At 35.6% G+C, this 20,168-nt stretch overlaps 1 protein-coding gene across 3 annotated transcripts; it reads left to right on the forward strand.

The window, feature by feature from the left end:
• Positions 1 to 715: 715 nt before the first annotated feature.
• On the forward strand, positions 716 to 20,168 carry LOC120428603 (sodium-dependent nutrient amino acid transporter 1-like). Of its 3 annotated transcripts, none has more exons than XM_039593626.2 (5): positions 716 to 913; positions 17,833 to 18,521; positions 18,575 to 18,949; positions 19,007 to 19,650; positions 19,712 to 20,168. In XM_039593626.2, the coding sequence occupies exons 2-5, from the start codon at positions 17,896 to 17,898 to the stop codon at positions 19,957 to 19,959; spliced, it is 1,893 nt and encodes a 630-aa protein (XP_039449560.1). In that variant the 5' UTR covers positions 716 to 913; positions 17,833 to 17,895; the 3' UTR covers positions 19,960 to 20,168. The 3 variants fall into 3 exon arrangements, with proteins under 3 accessions (XP_039449560.1, XP_052563218.1, XP_052563217.1); XM_052707258.1 differs by having other exon boundaries at positions 18,004 to 18,521; XM_052707257.1 differs by lacking the exon at positions 716 to 913 and adding an exon at positions 13,062 to 13,229 and having other exon boundaries at positions 18,004 to 18,521.

Here is a 20,168-nt window from a genome sequence, read left to right on the forward strand (position 1 = left end):
AGCGAATTCGGTTAAGATTTACCCATTGATACTTGAGCCTGAGGCTGGCTAAAAAAAAAATTCTTCATGCAAAAATGACTTTTTTAAACGTTCTTTAAAGTGGAGTGCATTAAATTTCCAGTGAGAATCTAACTTTTGGAAATATCTGGATGGAAGTAACGCACCCTGCAGACTGAACTGTAAGTAAATTAGGGTTTTCATTTATTTATTTCTTTCTATTTTTCCCATACAAACTTCACGTTCGAGTATCAATGGGTAAATGTTGACCGATTTTGCTCATACTTGACCCAGAGGCACCTGGGCACCCTAACCACCACACAACACACACATCAGCTTGTAACTGGAGGGATTAAAAACTCCCAACCTCCCACCTCGTGGCTGTGTACTGTTGTTGATGTGTAACACAAGTTGCTGGCGGTGTGGTATTTTGTCTATTTTTAGATTTAAATAGAATTTTGTTCAGATATTTTTTGTTTTGAATTTACAGCTGTCACAGTGTTTGAATGTGTTCAAAGTTTTTAAAATTATTGTTCATCAAATAAATAATTAAATTTAATTCAAACAAATCTAATATGGATGCACCCCAAAAGCTGTAAAAGCTTTCCATCCGTTGTTGTTGCGGTGAGACAAACCACACTCTCGACGTGGGGTGTCACATCACAGCTCAGCTGTGGGGTGGTCGGTGCCGACCTAGACCTGCAGTGCTTGTGTACAGTGATTCAGTTTTGTAATGCCGGTCGACCGGCCAAGGTGGTGAAGCTGCTGTTGTTGAACTTTCGGTGGAGTATATCCACTGCATGGAGTGTCGTCGACGAGAGCCCAGTTTCGGAACAGAGGACGTGCGCGTTTTGGGCGGTTGAGTGTGAATTTTGAGCTCTGAATTACGGATTTTGGTACAGGATAAAGTTTGCAGGTAAAGTTAAATGTAGTGTGTGAATCCTCTGGAACGTGATAAGCTGAGTGGACTTGTTGTTTGAAGATTGCCGGAACTATTACTTCAAGTTTGCGCAGAACAGGTTCTAGCTGTGATCATGACCTTGCGATGGTGTTGCATGGAACGGTTCGTTTAATTCAGTTGAAATAATGGAGAGGGCTTTAAATAAGATTTGCTCTTTTGTTTTAAACGTGAATTTGTAATAGGTTACTCAATAAGATAAAATTTGGAAACATTTCTTGTACGAGTGAATTGGACTTGGAAATTGAAACCTAATGTAAGTGCACCTTCTCTTTACTCAGCTGTTTAAAAATCGTGCAGCATTTCAATTTATAATGCACTTTTTAGCACAGTTTTTCGAGACATGATAAGAAAAAAGTCAAGTATTCCACAAATATTTACCAACCTTACTAGATCTAGAGGTTAATGTACCAAATGTAATAAAACTCATAAAACGATAAATTAAGTATTTGTCATGAGAACCAACTTCTCACCTGTTGCATTCCGGACGAAACAGAACTTTACAGCGAAACTGCTTAAGCGCTCTACAAATTCTGTCATAGTTACAAAGTTGTCTTTAAACTGCATGGCATAAAATTTATTTACATTTGCCTCGCTTGTGTTACCACTCCAGCCATATACGCTAATATCCTGATTGTTAGCCCGCAGTGGATACAACTCGTAGGACAATTGATGTCTCGCCCCCCACTAGACAGTGTTCCCTTTCTGCCCAGCAGACAGAATAATTTGATATGCTTATGTTGTTGCAGCGTTTCCCTGCTTCTACGTTGCCCACCCCCGAAGTCACCGCTCGGTTCCTGCTTTCAAGTTCACGGTGAATTGAGTTTCCTTGAACTTGCTGGAATTTTTCCTTATTTTGTGTTACTTTGGGTTAATTTACTCTGCTTTGGTGGCGTTGTGCGTAAGGAGGATCGAATTTCGTCTCTTCAGCGGGGAAAGGGAAGCAGGGTTGTTGTACCTCGTTTGGTATTAAGTAAAATAAAATGCCAAAAACAGGAAGGCACTGTTATTATTTTTTTTTTTAAATTTAGTTCTCACTTCCATTCGTTTGATCAAAAAAGCCGTTTTGGGTCATTGGTTCACCCATACAAGGCTCCATACAATTTTGGCAGCTGTCCATACAAAAATTGTACTTAAATATTCGACAAAATCTGTAACTTTTGAAGGAATTTACTGATCGATTTGGTGTCTTCAGGAATGTTGTAGGTATTGATGAAGACTATTCAGGAAAAAATGGTACACGGAAAAAATTTACGATTTTTATTTTTTACAAAAAATCAATTTCCCAAAATCCATGTGCTTAAATTTTTGATTTTTTTTATGTTTCAGGAGAGAAAAGCCTACAACTTTGAGAAGTTTGTCTATACTATTGCCGCCGAGTTTTTTTTTTAATGGAAATTTAGACGAAAACTAAATTTGGCTTCGGTTTTCAAAGTAAGATTACAGATTTTTGGATAAAGTGCACCGTTACAAGATATAGCCACTTAAAGTTTAATTTTGACTGAATAATTCTCGTTTTCGATTTATAAGAAAGTGTCCATGATTGTCCATTCCTAAACATATTTTTTTCGAAATGTTCAGAACCCAATAAAATTGCCTAGAGACGTTGAAGATTTCTAGATTAAATTTTCAAAACAACCTATCCCTCATGGGTTTCCTATGCAGATAGGACCTTTTGAAAATTTAATCAAGATTTAACCTATGGTTGCTGAAATACAGCGAATAAAATAAAAAGAAACAAGAAAATTTTAAAAAATTAAGTCTCGTCTAGAGCGTCCAATTTCCCGGGGTTACAAAATTCCCGGGAAACGAGAAATTTTTAACAAATTTCCCGGGAAATCCCGGGAATTCCCGGGAAATTTGAAATTTATCAAAAATGATTCTGAGCCTGCTTCTGATTTTATTTGCGATAAAATTGTATAGAAAAGCAACTTTAATGTTCAAAATGAGTTCGGGAGTCAATTAAGGGCTTGACTGACAGCTTTATAAAAATATATAAATTTTCTAATTTGATATGCTGTCTTTCAAATCGAACCAAATTAAAAAAATATTATTTGTATTTTTTTTTGTGAAGAAGTTTTTTTTTAAATCAAATTTTAAATCAGTTACTAAAATTAATGCTTCTCAACCATAAAAATGCTTTTAAATTTGTATCTGTGACCGTTTCGAGGGAATGTGTTTTAGAATAACATTGTCAAATAGAGTAAAAAAATAAATCATGCAGAAATTACTAAATTTACACATTGTTTACTAAATTTACACAATGTTTTTTTCCTTATTAAAAACTTATCAGCAACCTTAGTGATGGTACATTTGACGTAAAAATAAAATTTTAGCACCTTAAATCTGATTTTAACAACAAATACTATGTCTAACAAAGTCACTCCAGAATTCTAAATAAAATTTCCAATGCATCAACTTTTTAAATACTATTGAAAAAACCAATGTTCCAACAATAGTGCCTTGTGTGTTCAACCCAGTACCTACCCAGTATCGCCTTTTTTTTGAATACTTTTACAAATTTGCCGAAGACACCAAATCGATCGGGAAATTCCTGCACTATTGCATTGTAACTATTTACAGATTTTCGAATATTTACGTAACATTTTTGTATGAACAGCTGTGCCATGGTTTCAACATTTGAATGAAAAAAGCGTTTTAAAATGCATTATACTCCTGTCTATTTGTTTTGCAATTATAAGTTTCCAAAATATCTAAGTATTGACATCGGAATATTATTTAAAAAAAAATTAAACCAACCCAAACGTGTTAAATAAAATTATCAATGCAGAAAAATGTCTTTTAGATTGTTTTCAGTTGATAAAACATCCATTTTCATTAACAATTCAGAAGTTTTTTGATTTTTTTTTCTTCTTTTGCCTGATTTTGAAGGGAGAGGGTTGAGCGACATAAACTTTGAAAAATATTTGCTGACTGATATGCTTGATTTTGAAATTTTGACAATTGGGTATTTGTCCCTATTTTGGGCCTGGTACCTATTTTGGTTCTACCAAACTTAATTCAACAAAATTGTGCATTTCACCAAATCTGGCAGGAATCTGCCACTTTAGATTGATACGTGCTGTCATTATCTTCATTTTGGTGGGCAAAAATAATTCACTTTTTCCTCTCAAACGAGAATTATTTTTGTTGTTGGCAAATTGCTAGTTGCCTATAAGTGGCCGAGATATCGTCAGTTGCAAGGTTATTGCTTATTGGAAAACACTTTGAAAATTTTATTGTTTTCAATTATTTTTTTCTGGAATTTCTGATTGTTCTCCGAATTGGGTTCTAAAATTAAGCTTAAATTTGAGATATTATTGTTCATATCGATGAAGCTTATTTTGCTGAGTACAATGACCCTTTGTACGACCACATAGGATTTAAAACGGATTTTCAAATCAGTTTAAAAAAAAAAAACATAGCGGCCCTTTTTGACAGAAAAGGTCCTACATAACAGCTCGTTCCAATGGGACCATAGTTGATCCATCAAAACTTGTTGCCTTATCAATTTATTTTTTTGGATTGAAATTAAAAAGGGTGATCAGCAATGATTTCTAATCGTGTTTTTTTACCGTTATACATAAAATTAACATACAACATTGCACCATGTTTTTTTCGACACCAATCAAAAGTTTCGTTTTTTTCACATTTTCTATAAGAGCAGTTCTCTAGGATTTCGGTCATTCGATTTTTTTTTGTATTTTTTAATCCGGCTGAAACTTTTTTGGTGCCTTCGGTATGCCCGAAGAAGCCATTTTGCATCATTAGTTTGTCCATATAATTTTCCATACAAATTTGGCAGCTGTCCATACAAAAATGATGTATGAAAATTCAAAAATCTGTATCTTTTGAAGGAAATTTTTGATCAATTTGGTGTCTTCGGCAAAGTTGTAGGTATGGATACGGACTACACTGGAAAAAAATGATACACGGTAAAAAAAATTTGGTGATTTTTTTATTTAACTTTTTATCACTAAAACTTGATTTGCAAAAAACACTATTTTTATTTTTTTTTATTTTTTGATATGTTTTAGAGGACATAAAATGCCAACTTTTCAGAAATTTCCAGGTTGTGCAAAAAATCATTGAGCGAGTTATGAATTTTTGAATCAATACTGATTTTTTCAAAAAATCGACAAATTGGTCGAAAAAAATTTTCAACTTCATTTTTCGATGTAAAATCGAATTTGCAATCAAAAAGTACTTTAGTGAAATTTTGATAAAGTGCACCGTTTTGATGTTAAATCCATTTTTAGGTGACTTTTTTGAAAATAGTCGCAGTTAGGGCGTCCAATTTTCCCGGGTTTTGAATTTCCCGGGAAACGGGAAAAATATTTTTGGAATCCCGGGAATTCCCGGGATCCCGGGAAATTTTTGAATCAGTAATAAAATCTATGTTTCATTATATTTGTTATGTTTCAAGCTTAAAACCATTGAATTAGCTTAATAATATCAAATGGTGATAATCCTCACTTCAATCTAAACAAAGATGACAGTTTTAAAATAGCATAAAAGATTTTTTTGTCTTTGTGGTGTTTAGGATTTTATATCAACTACTATTTTTAATTCCAGTATGATTAATTATTTTTTTATTTGCGAATCAAATTACATAATTCTAGAGTTTTTTTTAAGGTCAAATAAGCTTTTGTCTTCCATATGTTTATATGACCTGTTCAAAAAAAACTTTGGAATTCTTTTATATTTTTTTTCTTTTATATATATTTTTATATGAAATGACTGAAACAGCTTAAAAAAATTATTTGATATGTCTAAAAAACAAAAAACGACAAAAAATAAAATGATACCAGTCAATGTAAAATTTTATATAAGTTTTGAATTCATTGTTTTACATAAAACATATTTTACAAATTATCTTCAAGTTACTACCGCCAACCGAGGGAAAATCAAAATTACAGTCTAAATAGGTACAACAGATTTTAGAGCAATACATTTGGAAGTACAAATTGTTTTGTTCTTTTCCTGTTTTAACCAAAGTCATCCAAAACGTCATGCAATTATTTTTTGCTTCAATAGCTGTATTTATTCGTTACATTTAGACGTATTTGCCCTAGATGCCGGTGTTTGATTATAAATAATTTGATACAAAATTGTTTTTTTTTTCAAATTTAAAATCGAAAATATAGGTAAATATATCCACTTAAAAAAAAAAATAATAGAGACAAAATTAAAGCACTAGACATTTTGCGGACCTGTTAATTAAAATTATAATATTTTTTCCTAAAAAGCCAATTTAATGCTGAGATTTGCTGAATACAAATTTTAATTCATTTTACTTTTCTACTATTTTCACAACCAAATCTGAATTTCCAGACCAAAATATGATTTTTTTTCAATTTCGGGAATTCCCGGGACAAATTATAGAAAATCCCGGGATTCGGGAATTCCCGGTTTTGGAAAAATCCCGGGATTTTTGTCCCGGGAATTCCCGGGATGGACGCACTAGTCGCAGTTTTTCATTTTGCCTTCCTCACTGAGGTAAGGCTATAATCCTACTCGAAAAATGAACTTTTGAAAAACAGCTCGTAGACCTATATTCATGTATACCTATCGACTCAGAATCGAAAACTGAACAAATGTCTGTGTGTGTGTGTGTATGTGTGTGCGTATTCACTTTGGTGCTCAAAATTCTTGCCAAGTTTTCTTGGCACTGGCTGATCCGATTTGAGTCAAACAAGTTGCATTCGATTTGTTTTGGTGCCCCATACTGCACTATTGAATTGTTTGAAGATCCGATAAGTAGTTCAAAAGTTAGGTATAAAAAAGTGTCAGAGTTGCGAATCAGGTGCTGGAATTTTGATGCCGGATCTCACTTAAATGCATATAAACTATGTCCGGATCTATCATCCGACCCATCGCTGGTTAGGTAATCAAGAGACCTTTCCAATGAGCCCAAAACATTGAAGATCTGGCAACCCTGTCTCAACTTATGACCACTTAAGTGATATTTATGTACTTTTTTGAAGCCGGATCTCACTTAAATGTATGTAAACTATGTCCGGATCCATCATCCGACTCATCGTTGGTTAGGTAATCAAAAGACCTTTCCAATGAATCCAAAATATTGAAGATCTGGCAACCCTGTCTCTAGATATGATTACTTAAGTGATATTTATGTACTTTTTTAAAGCCGGATCTCACTTAAATGTATGTAAACTATGTCCGGATCCATCATCCGACCCATCGTTAGTTAGGTAATCAAAAGACCTTTCCAATGAGTCCAAAACATTGAAGATCTGGCAACCCTGTCTCTAGATATGACCACTTAAGTGATATTTATGTACTTTTTTAAAGCCGGATCTCACTTAAATGTATGTAAACTATGTCCGGATCCATCATCCGACCCATCGTTAGTTAGGTAATCAAAAGACCTTTCCAATGAGTCCAAAACATTGAAGATCTGGCAACCCTGTCTCGAGATATGACCACTTAAGTGATATTTATGTACTTTTTTGAAGCCGGATCTCACTTATATGCATGAAAACTATGTCCAGATCCATCATCCAACCCATCGTTGGTTAGGTAATCAAAAGACCTTTCCAATGAGTCCAAAATATTGAAGATCTGGCAACCCTGTCTCTAGATATGACCACTTAAGTGATATTTATGTACTTTTTTAAAGCCGGATCTCACTTAAATGTATGTAAACTATGTCCGGATCCATCATCCGACCCATCGTTAGTTAGGTAATCAAAAGACCTTTCCAATGAGTCCAAAACATTGAAGATCTGAAAACGCTGTCTCGAGATATGACCACTTAAGTGATATTTATGTACTTTTTTGAAGCCGGATCTCATTTATATGCATGAAAACTATGTCCAGATCCATCATCCAACCCATCGTTGGTTAGGTAATCAAAAGACCTTTCCAACGAGTTCAAAACATTGAAGATCTGGCAACCCTGTCTCTAGATATGACTACTTAAGTGATATTTATGTACTTTTTTGAAGCCGGATCTCACTTAAATGTATGTAAACTATGTCCGGATCTATCATCCGACTCATCGTTGGTTAGGTAATTAAAAGACCTTTCCAATGAGTCCAAAATATTGAAGATCTGGCAACCCTGTCTCTAGATATGACCACTTAAGTGATATTTATGTACTTTTTTAAAGCCGGATCTCACTTAAATGTATATAAACTATGTCCGGATCCATCATCCGACCCATCGTTAGTTAGGTAATCAAAAGACCTTTCCAAAAAGTTCACAACATTGAAGATCTGGCAACCCTGTCTCTAGATATGACCACTTAAGTGATATTTATGTACTTTTTTAAAGCCGGATCTCACTTAAATGTATGTAAACTATGTCCGGATCCATCATCCGACCCATCGTTAGTTAGGTAATCAAAAGACCTTTCCAATGAGTCCAAAACATTGAAGATCTGGCAACCCTGTCTCGAGATATGACCACTTAAGTGATATTTATGTACTTTTTTGAAGCCGGATCTCACTTATATGCATGAAAACTGTGTCCAGATCCATCATCCAACCCATCGTTGGTTAGGTAATCAAAAGACCTTTCCAACGAGTTCAAAACATTGAAGATCTGGCAACCCTGTCTCAAGTTATGACCACTTAAGTGATATTTATGTACTTTTTTAAAGCCGGATCTCACTTAAATGTATGTAAACTATGTCCGGATCCATCATCCGACCCATCGTTGGTTAGGTTTGAAGATCTGGCAACGCTCAGTCTCAAGTTATGACCGCTTAAGTGACATTTGTGTATATTTTTTATTGAGAAATAGATGGAATTGGTGTCCAAACCCATTATATCACCAAATGTTTGTTAAAAAAATGAGGAAGGCGCCAACCACATAGGTGGATTAAGTTAGTTTTTAAAAAATAGTGCACATGTTTGCCCACTTTTGAAAAAAATATTTTTGAGAAGCTGAGAAAATTCTCAATATTTTGCTTCTTCAGACTTTGTTGATACGACTTTTAGTTGCTTAGATATTGCAATGCAAAGGTTTAAAAACAGGAAAATTGATGTTTTCTAAGTCTAACCCAAACAGCCCACCATTTTTCAATGTCGATATCTCAGCGTAATATTAGCCCTTTTGAAATGTTAGGCTTGATTTGAAAATTTTGAAAATATTGTTTTCGAAAAGATCGGAAAATTTTACAAATGTTTCATATATTAACATTGAAAATCGGACCATTAGTTGCTGAGATATCGTCATTGAAAAATGGTGGGCTGTTTGGGTGAGACTAAGAAAACATCAATTTTCCTGTTTTTAAACCTTTGCATTGCAATATCTCAGCAAATAAAGGTCGTATCAACAAAGTCCGAAGAAGCAAAATATAGAGAATTTTCTCAGCATTTCAAAAATATTTTTTTCAAAAGTGGGCAAACATGTGCACTATTTTAAAAAAATGAAAAACTGCGACTATTTTCAAAAAAGTCACCTAAAAATGGATTTAACATGAAAACGGTGCACTTTATCAAAATTTCACTAAAGTACTTTTTGATTGCAAATTCGATTTTACATCGAAAAATGAAGTTGAAAATTTTTTTCGACCAATTTTTCGATTTTTTGAAAAAATCAGTATTGATTCAAAAATTCATAACTCGCTCAATGATTTTTTGCACAACCTGGAAATTTCTGAAAAGTTGGCATTTTATGTCCTCTAAAACATATCAAAAAATAAAAAAAAATAAAAATAGTGTTTTTTTGCAAATCAAGTTTTAGTGATAAAAAGTTAAATAAAAAAATCACCATATTTTTTTACCGTGTATCATTTTTTTCCAGTGTAGTCCGTATCCATACCTACAACTTTGCCGAAGACACCAAATCGATCAAAAATTTCCTTCAAAAGATACAGATTTTTGAATTTTCATACATCATTTTTGTATGGACAGCTGCCAAATTTGTATGGAAAATTATATGGACAAACTAATGATGCAAAATGGCTTCTTTGGGCATACCGAAGGCACCAAAAAAGTTTCAGCCGGATTAAAAAATACAAAAAATAAAATTGAAGAAAAAAGACCGATTTCGTAGAGAATTGCTCATAAGTGAATCTCAGGAACTGCAAGCCGTAGAAGATTGGTTCTGAAATGATTTTGAAAAAAAATATCGTAGAATCGGTTGACACCATCCTTCCATTTTCTTATTAAAAATTGTTTTGAAATTTTATTGCGAAATGATTTTCTCAAGGAATATTTCTATTTTTTATAATTTAGCCTAAAAAAGATTTGATCTGATCCTGAAAAAAAAATCATCAAAAATCATTTTTTTCGATTTTTTTACGATAAATATCTTTTAAAAATAAGGCTTAATTTAGGGACCTAATTGACTTAACCCTCTACAACCCAATCCCGTCTCTAGACAGGCTTCATTCGTGGAATTCCTCAAAAAATCACTTTTTAGCAGTTTCTAATCTGTAAATAGTATTCGAAAGAAGAACTTTGACTTGTTTTTGGTGACTCTGCCATTTATTTGAATGTAATTGTTTCAGGAGTAAATAAAAAAATCAGATTGAAACTGAGCAATTCTCTACCAAAACCGGAAATGGATTTTATTTGTATTTTTTGATTTGGCTCAAACTTTGTGGGGGCCTTCCCTATGACCAAAGAAGCCATTTTGCATCATTAATTTGTCCATATAAATTTCCATACAAATTTGGCAGCTGTTCATACAAAAATGGTACGTATATATTCGAAAATCTGTAACTTTTGAAGGAATTTTTTGATCAATTTGGTGTCTTCGGCAAAGTTGTAGGTATTGTTAAGGACTATTTAGAAAAAAATAGGTACACGGAAAAAAAATTTCCCGATTTTTTTATTAACTTTTTTTTCACAAAAACTCAAATTCCCAAAATACGTATTTTTTGATTTTCGAGATATTTTGATATGTTTTAGGGGACAGAAATCCGCAACTTTTGAGCTATAGAGAAACATGGTCAAAAAATCTGCCGCCGAGTTATGATTTTTTGAAAAACTGGTGATTTTTGGAAAAAATCGAAATTTCATACATAAAATTTTTTTGACCTCATTTTTTTATGCAAAATTGAATTTGCAATCGAAAATTACTTTACAGATTTTTCGATAAAGGGCCCCGTTTTCAAGATATAGCCACCGAAAGTTTGATTTCAGCGAAATATTTGCAGTTTTTCGATTTTTAAAAATAGTGACCATGAGTGACCATTTCTAAAAATATTTTTTTTGAAAAGTTCAGAAAATTTGCTATAAAATTGTCTAAGAGACATTGAAGATTGGACCTCTGGTTGTTGAGATACAGCGGCTTAAAGAAAAAGAAACACGAAAATTGAAGTTTTCTAAGTCTCACCCAAACAGCCCACCATTTTCTAATGACGATATCTAAGCAATTAATGGTCCGATTTTCAATGTTAATACATGAAAAATTCGTGAAATTTTCCGATCTTTTCGAAAAAAATATTTTGAAAAAAATTAAATCTATACTAGCATTTTTAATGGACATAATATTCAATGTTTGGCCCTTTTAAAATGTTAGTCTTGATTTAATTTTTTTCAAAATATTTTTTTCGAAAAGATCGGAAAATTTCACGAATTTTTCATGTATTAACATTGAAAATCGGACCATTAATTGCTTAGATATCGTCATTAGAAAATGGTGGGCTGTTTGGGTGAGACTTAGAAAACTTCAATTTTCGTGTTTCTTTTTCTTTAAGCCGCTGTATCTCAACAACCAGAGGTCCAATCTTCAATGTCTCTTAGACAATTTTATAGCAAATTTTCTGAACTTTTCAAAAAAAATATTTTTAGAAATGGTCACTCATGGTCACTTTTTTTAAAAATCGAAAAACTGCAAATATTTCGCTGAAATCAAACTTTCGGTGGCTATATCTTGAAAACGGGGCCCTTTATCGAAAAATCTGTAAAGTAATTTTCGATTGCAAATTCAATTTTGCATAAAAAAATGAGGTCAAAAAAAATTTATGTATGAAATTTCGATTTTTTCCAAAAATCACCAGTTTTTCAAAAAATCATAACTCGGCGGCAGATTTTTTGACCATGTTTCTCTATAGCTCAAAAGTTGCGGATTTCTGTCCCCTAAAACATATCAAAATATCTCGAAAATCAAAAAATACGTATTTTGGGAATTTGAGTTTTTGTGAAAAAAAAGTTAATAAAAAAATCGGGAAATTTTTTTTTCCGTGTACCTATTTTTTTCTAAATAGTCCTTAACAATACCTACAACTTTGCCCAAGACACCAAATTGATCAAAAAATTCCTTCAAAAGTTACAGATTTTCGAATATTTACGTACCATTTTTGTATGAACAGCTGCCAAATTTGTATGGAAATTTATATGGACAAACTAATGATGCAAAATGGCTTCTTTGGTCATAGGGAAGGCCCCCACAAAGTTTGAGCCAAATCAAAAAATACAAAAAATAAAAATGGTCGAAATCGGCCGGTTTTGTAGAGAATTGCTCAACTTTAAAATATTTAATATCTGGTGTACTTCCGCTAAGGCCAGAATAGCTCTTGTTTCAAGAAATCACGACATCTTAACCGTGTCTCAACCGACGTCTTGAGAGCGATGACCCTTTTTCCAGTTTGCCTGACATTCTCGGTGTTACTTCTCACGACCTGTCTGGGCACCTAAATTGCATCTAAATCATGCAAATCTCCATCATTCGATCCCCTAAACAACACTTAAGCCGATCATATCAAACACTTTTTTTGCTGTTGCTGCAACAGGATTAACAGTATCGAAAGTGACGTGACCAAAATCATCTTCTGGTTGCCTAAACGGGTAACATTAACCAAATTTTGAAACGTCGGTCGGTAGAAGAACTTGTTGTAAGGATTCCTCGAGCTGCCGGTTCAAACCAGAAGTGGACGGGCATATGCCCGCAGACAAATTGTTTCCACTGCAATGACCGCGCCCCCGATTAGTGGCTGACCTGTCAGAACTCTCAAGTCCGGCACCGACCGACGGAACATGAGGCAGAACCAATTTTCGAAGGACCTAAGGAAATTTGATCCTTCTTGGAGAGGGGGGGGAACAATTCACCTTCGCCGGTGGTTTTATGTCGGTTAAACGGTCCTGAGGTTGCGTTGGTCGGGGATCCTTAGACCAACCGTGGTCAATCTTGGATCAGTCTCGGTGAGCCCGCGGTGACGATCGGATCGAATCCGTCCGATATTGAGTTCAACTGGTCGCAAATTGTCGGAAGTCTTTGTCGATTGTCGCATAACTTTCAGCATAGAAATTGGATTAAGTTGGCGGCGCCAAGTCGGAGAATCTGGCTGCAAGCAGTGAGTGCCTTTGATGTTCCATCACACTGTAGAATAGCTTTGCTTTGAGGAGTAGTGCATGGCTTCCGAGAACTGCCGGAAAAAATTTGCTTTGAAGATGCAGTGTGTGGGTGGTGCAGCTTATGATCTAATAGTAGTGTGCATGTTGATTAGGGACGGCTGTTGATCAAAGTGAGGAATGTAGGAAATTTGCGTTCATAATTCAAACTGGAATTTCATCCCGGAATACTTTGCATTTGCATATAGCGCAGCATACCTACAGTGTAATTTAAACAGATAGGTAGAAATTACAAATTGCAATTAAAGTGTTGATAGTACACCCAAAATAAAATCGCTGCACAGAAAAAAAAAGTAGAGTTTTGGAATGTTGAAAATTGGGTAGGTTGAATATTACCTTTTTATTTGAGTAATATTACATAAAAAATGTGTTAAAATGTGAACCTGATGAATATTCATCAAAAACTTCAAATTCATCATTTTTTTAGCCACAAAATCTGTCACCATTTCCTTATGAATATTACCATCATTTTTTTTCTGTGTGGCATTCCGAAACGACCAACCTCCTGACATATGTTGTCAGCTTTTTTGCTAACCGCTAAAGAGATCACCTCATCATCCCTGTTGTTAGACTGTTTTCAATACAGAGAGGTAAAGGTTATTAAGGACATGATGTGCAAAAATTTATGAATAAAAAGTGTTGAATAGGGTGACAAGAACAAATGAAAATTTTGGAAAATCGTAAAATTGGATTTTTTAAGGTAAAAATAAAAAAAAACTGTGCCAATGTGAAGCCAAATCGGTTAAGGGTCGCTTTTTATCGTTGAAGTTTGTATAGGAAAATACGAAGAAATGTATAGGGAAAAGCAAAAACTTCAAAATTCCACCAAAAGATGGCGTTAAATGTGTCAAATCATTGTCAAGTGTGAAATTCTTATGTAAAATTGTATGACAAAGAAATTTGTCGAGAACGCAAAACGATCCGAATTAATTTATGAAGATGATGATTATTTCTTTCCGTTAACTAGAAAAAAAATCATGCAATAAGTCATGAACAGTTTATGAAATAAATTGATAAAAATTGCGAGTGTTGAATTCCTAAAAGCAATTTTTTAAGGGCAATCCAAGGGATTTTAACACTTTGTCAGTGGTTCCGAATTTTATAAACACTTGTTCAAGATTTTGTAAGCTGATTTTTCTCTGTGTAACTGCTCATGTTTGACACAAACAAAACCTCACCTAATTAAAATAGCTGCATTACTGCCATGTTAAAAGGAATGGAAAAAACTGTGGATTTAAGATATAATTTTTTTATGTTTTCAAAAACTGATTATGTCGTAAGATTGCAAAAACTAGCAAAAATATTTCAAAAATGTTTTGAAGCTGCCCATGTGTATCAAGGAACAGTTCAATTACTTAACTCTAGTAATCAAAATGCAATATCTCTGAAACTACAATAAAACACTGATTAAAATTGGAAAACCTTTGCAAAATATTCTCAGGCACATGATGGCGAGGTCTAAAGTTCAGTTAAAATATGCACTTGATGTCAACATTAAGCGAAAAATTTTCATTTGCGTGACAAACACTGAAAAAGTGTTGCCAATCTGTCTTCCAATTTTCTTTCAAATGAGTAAAAAAAATGAGTCCTGAATTAAATATCTACGATTTATGGTTACAGAGATATTGCAGTCTGAAAATGGAGGTTTTTCATAATTTTCGTTGAACTTTCTAAAAATTGGCCCCCCTTTGGTCCAATTTGTATGAAAATCGAGATTTTTGCTTGTTTTGATGGTATTAACAACCCCACCCAATTAGAGCATGAACAGAAAATGTTGATTTCGAGTGCAGTGTGCGTTTGTTGGAATGACCTAAAGCTTCATGTGAACAACAAGTTTTTATGAGTAGGCAGGTAACATTTTCTGAGAAAGTTACATCTTAGAATGAATCATCTTTAAAAATCTAGGCTTAACCCTAAAAAAAATGTAATATTTTACATTTTTATGCATTTTCCTTTAACAAATTTGGGTACTAGCACAATTTCAGTTTTCTACATTAAGGTAAAATAAAACGGCAAAAAAGCAATATTGCGTCATAATATTTTGCACCATCCAGCTTTAGCATTTTTTTCCAGACATTTGACAATTGAAAAAATTGTGCCATCGATTCAATTGTGATTTTTTCAGGGTTGATTTCCATTCTTCTGTGCATCTGAGCAAAATTTACTATTTCCGAAAATTATGATCCTGAAATAATGAATTTCTTGGATATTGATTGCACAGTAAAAACGTGTGTACAATTGGAAAGGAAAATTTTGGAAAGTTGAATATTTCTTTTTATATTATGTAATTTTGCCTAAAATTTATGATGAATAAGTGATATAACATTAAAGTGGTAAAATTACACATTTTCAATGGTACAATTACACATTTTTTTCTGATTTAAAAGATGTATCCCTTCTCCGATGTAAATCAGTATTTTTTAAATACTGCATAGTTGTTTATAATTAAAAAAACTTATATAATACAGAGCTCCGATTTTTTAAAAAATGCTTTTATTAATTTTTTATTGATTTCTCCAAGAAATATACCAATCAATATGTATGTGAGAAGCCAAAAATGTAAACAATCAGATTTACATAACGGTAAAAACTTGATCTTGATGTTAAATTTATGCAACACATTGAAATGTTTACTTCGTAAGTTAAGAGTGAACAAATATTTCTAATTTTCCAAAACATGCTACCTCATTGCAGCAATTCCGTATGAAAGTTAAAACTCTATATGGCCCAAATAATACAAATATTTTTTTTATTTTACCATTGGGGGATCCTTGCCAAGTTAATTTTTTTTTTTCGGAAAAAGCTAAATTTTTGTTTTTTTAAATAACACCCCTATTTATTTTAACCAATTTAACTTCTTTTGAATGCAAATGAATTATTAATATTTTAACATTTAGGTAAAAACATTATGAAGACTAAAAAATCCAGTCTAGTATTTGAAATAGTCGTATATACCATTAACTTTCACAAATTTCACCCATTTCTGAGTAGGGCTTTAGGACCCTATGTTAATTTGTATGTATAGCGGTAAAAAAACACGATTTAAAACCATTTCTGACCACTTTTTTTCATTTTAATGCAAAAAAATAATAAATTGACAAGACAACATTTTTTCGAAGAATCCCCTTGGAACGAGCTGTCAAATAGGACCTTTTCTGTCAAGAAGGGCTGCGAAGTAAATTTTTGGAAATTGATTTAAAAATCAATCCTTTGTGGTCGTATAAAGGGTCCTTGTACTCAGAAAAATAAGCAATAATAATATCACAAAAAAAAGTCGAAGTTGACTTCATAGCTGTCGGCCACCATTGCTAGTACCAACCACTAGTGTCTTCCTTTTTATCTACAAGGACTTCGCCACCCTGGGCTCCTAAGTGTATGAAAGCATGGCGCGGAGTGACGGCGCCGAATACCCATATTTACACAAAGAATTTTAGAGCGCCCGCCGCGGGATTCAAACCGGCGACCCCTGGATTGTGAGTCCAGTGCGCGGTCCGATTGATCTACACGGGCGGGTAATATCACAAATTTTAGCTAAATTTTAGGTCCCAATTATATTCAGTTTTGCACAGAAAAAAACTAATTTTTGGAAGGTTGAAAATTGTATTGGTTAAATAACCTTCGGGAAGTCACGTGTTTTCGCCTTTCTTACAAGTGCCCTTACAAACTGTGTACAAAGTACACGTACGCGACCTCCGGTGGGATAATACCTCTTTTTGAGTAACTTTGCATGAAAAATGTGTAAAAATGTGAACTTGACAAAAAATTACCAGAAACTGATGAAAATTCAATAGTTCCTGATGTAACACACATTGTTTTTGTTACAAAATCTGTCACCATTTCTTGATGAATACTGCCATCATTTCTCGTTTCAATGTTTCATATAAATAATTCAAATTTTAGGCTAGATTTTTCAGTCTTCGAACTATTTTTTCATAAAAGTCCAACTAATAACCTTTTATTTGCAGCCCAAAGATCTTAAATCGGTTGAAATAACAAGATGTTAAACAATGTTTGGTGTTATTTTCGAAAATTTAAATTTATAAAAAAATGACGTTTCTAATTATTTGGACCAAGGAATCTCCTAACCAATTTTGGGTAATTTAAAAAAAAATCGTTCCAACCTTCATATATGCAATATTTGAATTGCTTAACCTTTGTAAACTATTTTTGAATTGATTGATTTACAATTTTTTAATTAATTGATTTTCGTCAATTTAGACTGAAAGAGTGACATTACAATTTTTTTCTGACATAAAAGAAGGTTGATGAAAATATGAGTGAATCAACTTGTACATCACCACAAGCTGTGCTTCCAAATTTCTAGCTTAATTGATTTCGCTTTCCTGAATGCGAGACCATCATGATTGATTATATTGCTTATTGAACTGAACTTTTCCAGCAAGTCCCGCTTATCACGTTCGGTGGAGCTACCGTTTTGCCATAGTAAAACTTTCCCGTATTAGCAAAATATTTCCCCAATTTAATGGCTATCGCGCGCCCAACTTCATAAAATAGTAATTAGCGAACCCTGCTGCTTCCACGTAGTGTACTCCCAGACATTGTAGTGCTCGGTAGCTTTAGCTTGCCTTCCCAGTTCGCAACTCCAGAATGGCCACCTCAAACCCTGCTTTCGTCCCGGATGGTACTCCGGCCGACTACGATCCGAAAACCCGCCCCAAGAAGCTCCCACTAACCGGCGCGGGTTTCCCGCCAAAGCCACCCGATTACAGCCCGGCTGCAACGATGACCACGGAGAAGAAGCAACCACCGCGGGACAAGTGGGGCAAGGATATTGAGTTTCTGCTGTCGTGTATCGCCCTGTCGGTGGGGCTGGGGAACGTGTGGAGGTTCCCGTTTACGGCGCTGGAGAACGGGGGTGGAGCGTTCGTGATTCCGTACCTGATCGTGTTGCTGCTGGTTGGAAGGCCGATTTACTACCTGGAGATGTTGATTGGGCAGTTCTCGAGCCGGGGTTGTATAGATGTGTACGATGCTTCGCCGGCGATGCGCGGGATCGGGTATGGGCAGACGTACTCGACGTTCATCGTGATGACGTATTACGCGTCGTTGATGGGAGTTACGATGCGGTACCTGGTGGCGTCGTTCGGGGATCCGCTGCCGTGGAGCGAGTGCAAGGATAGCTGGAATGCCACGTGTATCGATTCGAGGCTGGCGGTGAACATGGTTGAAGGGGATAACGCTACGAAGGTGTCCTCAGCGGAGCTGTACTTTGTGTGAGTAGTTTGAGGATCGGTTCTTTTAAAACACTAAGGAGTTTGATTTTCAGTAATGACGTCCTCAAAGAAGCTGATTCCATCGATGACGGTATCGGCAGCCCGGATTGGCGCTTAGTGTTGTGCCTTCTGATCCCCTGGACGTGCATCTGCCTGACGCTGGTCAAAGGGATCAAGAGCTCGGGGAAGGTTGCTTACTTCCTGGCGATCTTTCCGTACGTGGTGATGCTGGTGCTGCTGATTCGAGCGTGTACGCTCGAAGGAGCCGGCGCTGGTATGCTGTACTTCATCAAGCCCCAGTGGGATCGGATCTTCGAGGCCAAGGTGTGGTACGCTGCCGTAACGCAGGTGTTCTTCTCGTTGACTGTTTGCTTCGGCAACGTGATCATGTACTCGTCGTACAACCGGTTTTCGAACAATGTGTACAGGTTTGTGAGATGGTTTATACTAGAAGATCCTTCTTATAACGCTTGATTTTTCTCTAGGGACGTCACCATCGTATCGATCATGGATACCTGCACCTCAATGCTAGCCGGGCTGATCGTGTTCGGCGTCATTGGTCACCTAGCGCACGTAACGGATGCTCCGGACCTAAGCAAGGTTGTCCGTGGAGGTGCCGGACTCGCGTTCATCACCTATCCGGACGCGATCGCCAAGTTTCAGTTCTGGCCGCAGTTCTTCGCGGTAGCATTCTTCTTGATGCTGTTCGTGCTTGGGATTGGAAGTAACGTTGGAATGGCCACGACGATCATGACCGTTGTTCGGGATCGATTCCCGCATTTGAAGCCATCGTTGGTGGCGTTTGTGATCGCGATCATCGGCTTCAGCATCGGGATCATCTACACGACTCCTGGCGGTCAGTACCTGTTGGACTTTTTGGACTTTTACGGCGCATCGTTTGTGGCGCTGGTGCTGGCTGTTTTCGAGATGATTACCTTCGCGTGGATCTACGGGGTGGGAAGAATCTGTCGGGATATCGAGTTCATGCTGGGTATTCAAACCGGCTTGTACTGGAGAGTCTGCTGGGGCTTCGTGACTCCAGTCATGCTCGCAGCTATCCTAATATACCACGTGGCAACGTACAAAGCTCTGACCTTCAACGGTTACGTCTACACGAACGGGATGTACGGTAAGGTCTACAACAATATCAAGCCTCGAAGCTCCGTCAATAACCACACATTTCCAAACAGCCTTCGGATGGTGCGTGTTCGCCGCGGGAGTCCTGCAACTTCCGGCGTGGGCCCTCTACGCCGTGCTGAAGCGAAAGGAAGCCACCTGGCAGGATCGGATAGCGAGCTGCTTCAAGCCAACCCACGACTGGGGTCCCGAGGATCCCGAGCTGAACGCCAAGTACCACGAGTCGGTGTACAAGTACGAGCAGACGCTGCCGGCGGGGCGGAGTTTGGGCCGGAAAATGCTCGATAATGTGTTTCATTAAGGGCGGGGTTCATTGTGGGAGACTTGCCAGTGACTTTAAAACAATTTCTGATTATGACTAGACAAGAAGATGAATCTTTGTGCCTTTTGGTTAGCTAATTGACAGTATTGAAAAGATTTGCGTAAGATATAGTAAATTTAAGATGGTAAAAACTTGAAATTAACTCTTACTGAATTTTAACTTTAAATAAACATTCAAAATCAAAAGTA

This window comes from Culex pipiens, chromosome 2, assembly GCF_016801865.2.
Source record: "Culex pipiens pallens isolate TS chromosome 2, TS_CPP_V2, whole genome shotgun sequence".
In the NCBI taxonomy this organism is placed as follows: domain Eukaryota; kingdom Metazoa; phylum Arthropoda; class Insecta; order Diptera; family Culicidae; genus Culex; species Culex pipiens.

Coding starts and splice junctions, on each gene's coding strand:
- LOC120428603 (XM_039593626.2), top strand. CDS start 17,896: ATGGCCACCTCAAACCCTGCTTTCGTCCCGGATGGTACTCCGGCCGAC. Junction 18,950..19,006: donor TTTTCGAACAATGTGTACAG/GTTTGTGAGATG, acceptor ATTTTTCTCTAG/GGACGTCACCATCGTATCGA. Junction 19,651..19,711: donor CTACACGAACGGGATGTACG/GTAAGGTCTACA, acceptor ATTTCCAAACAG/CCTTCGGATGGTGCGTGTTC.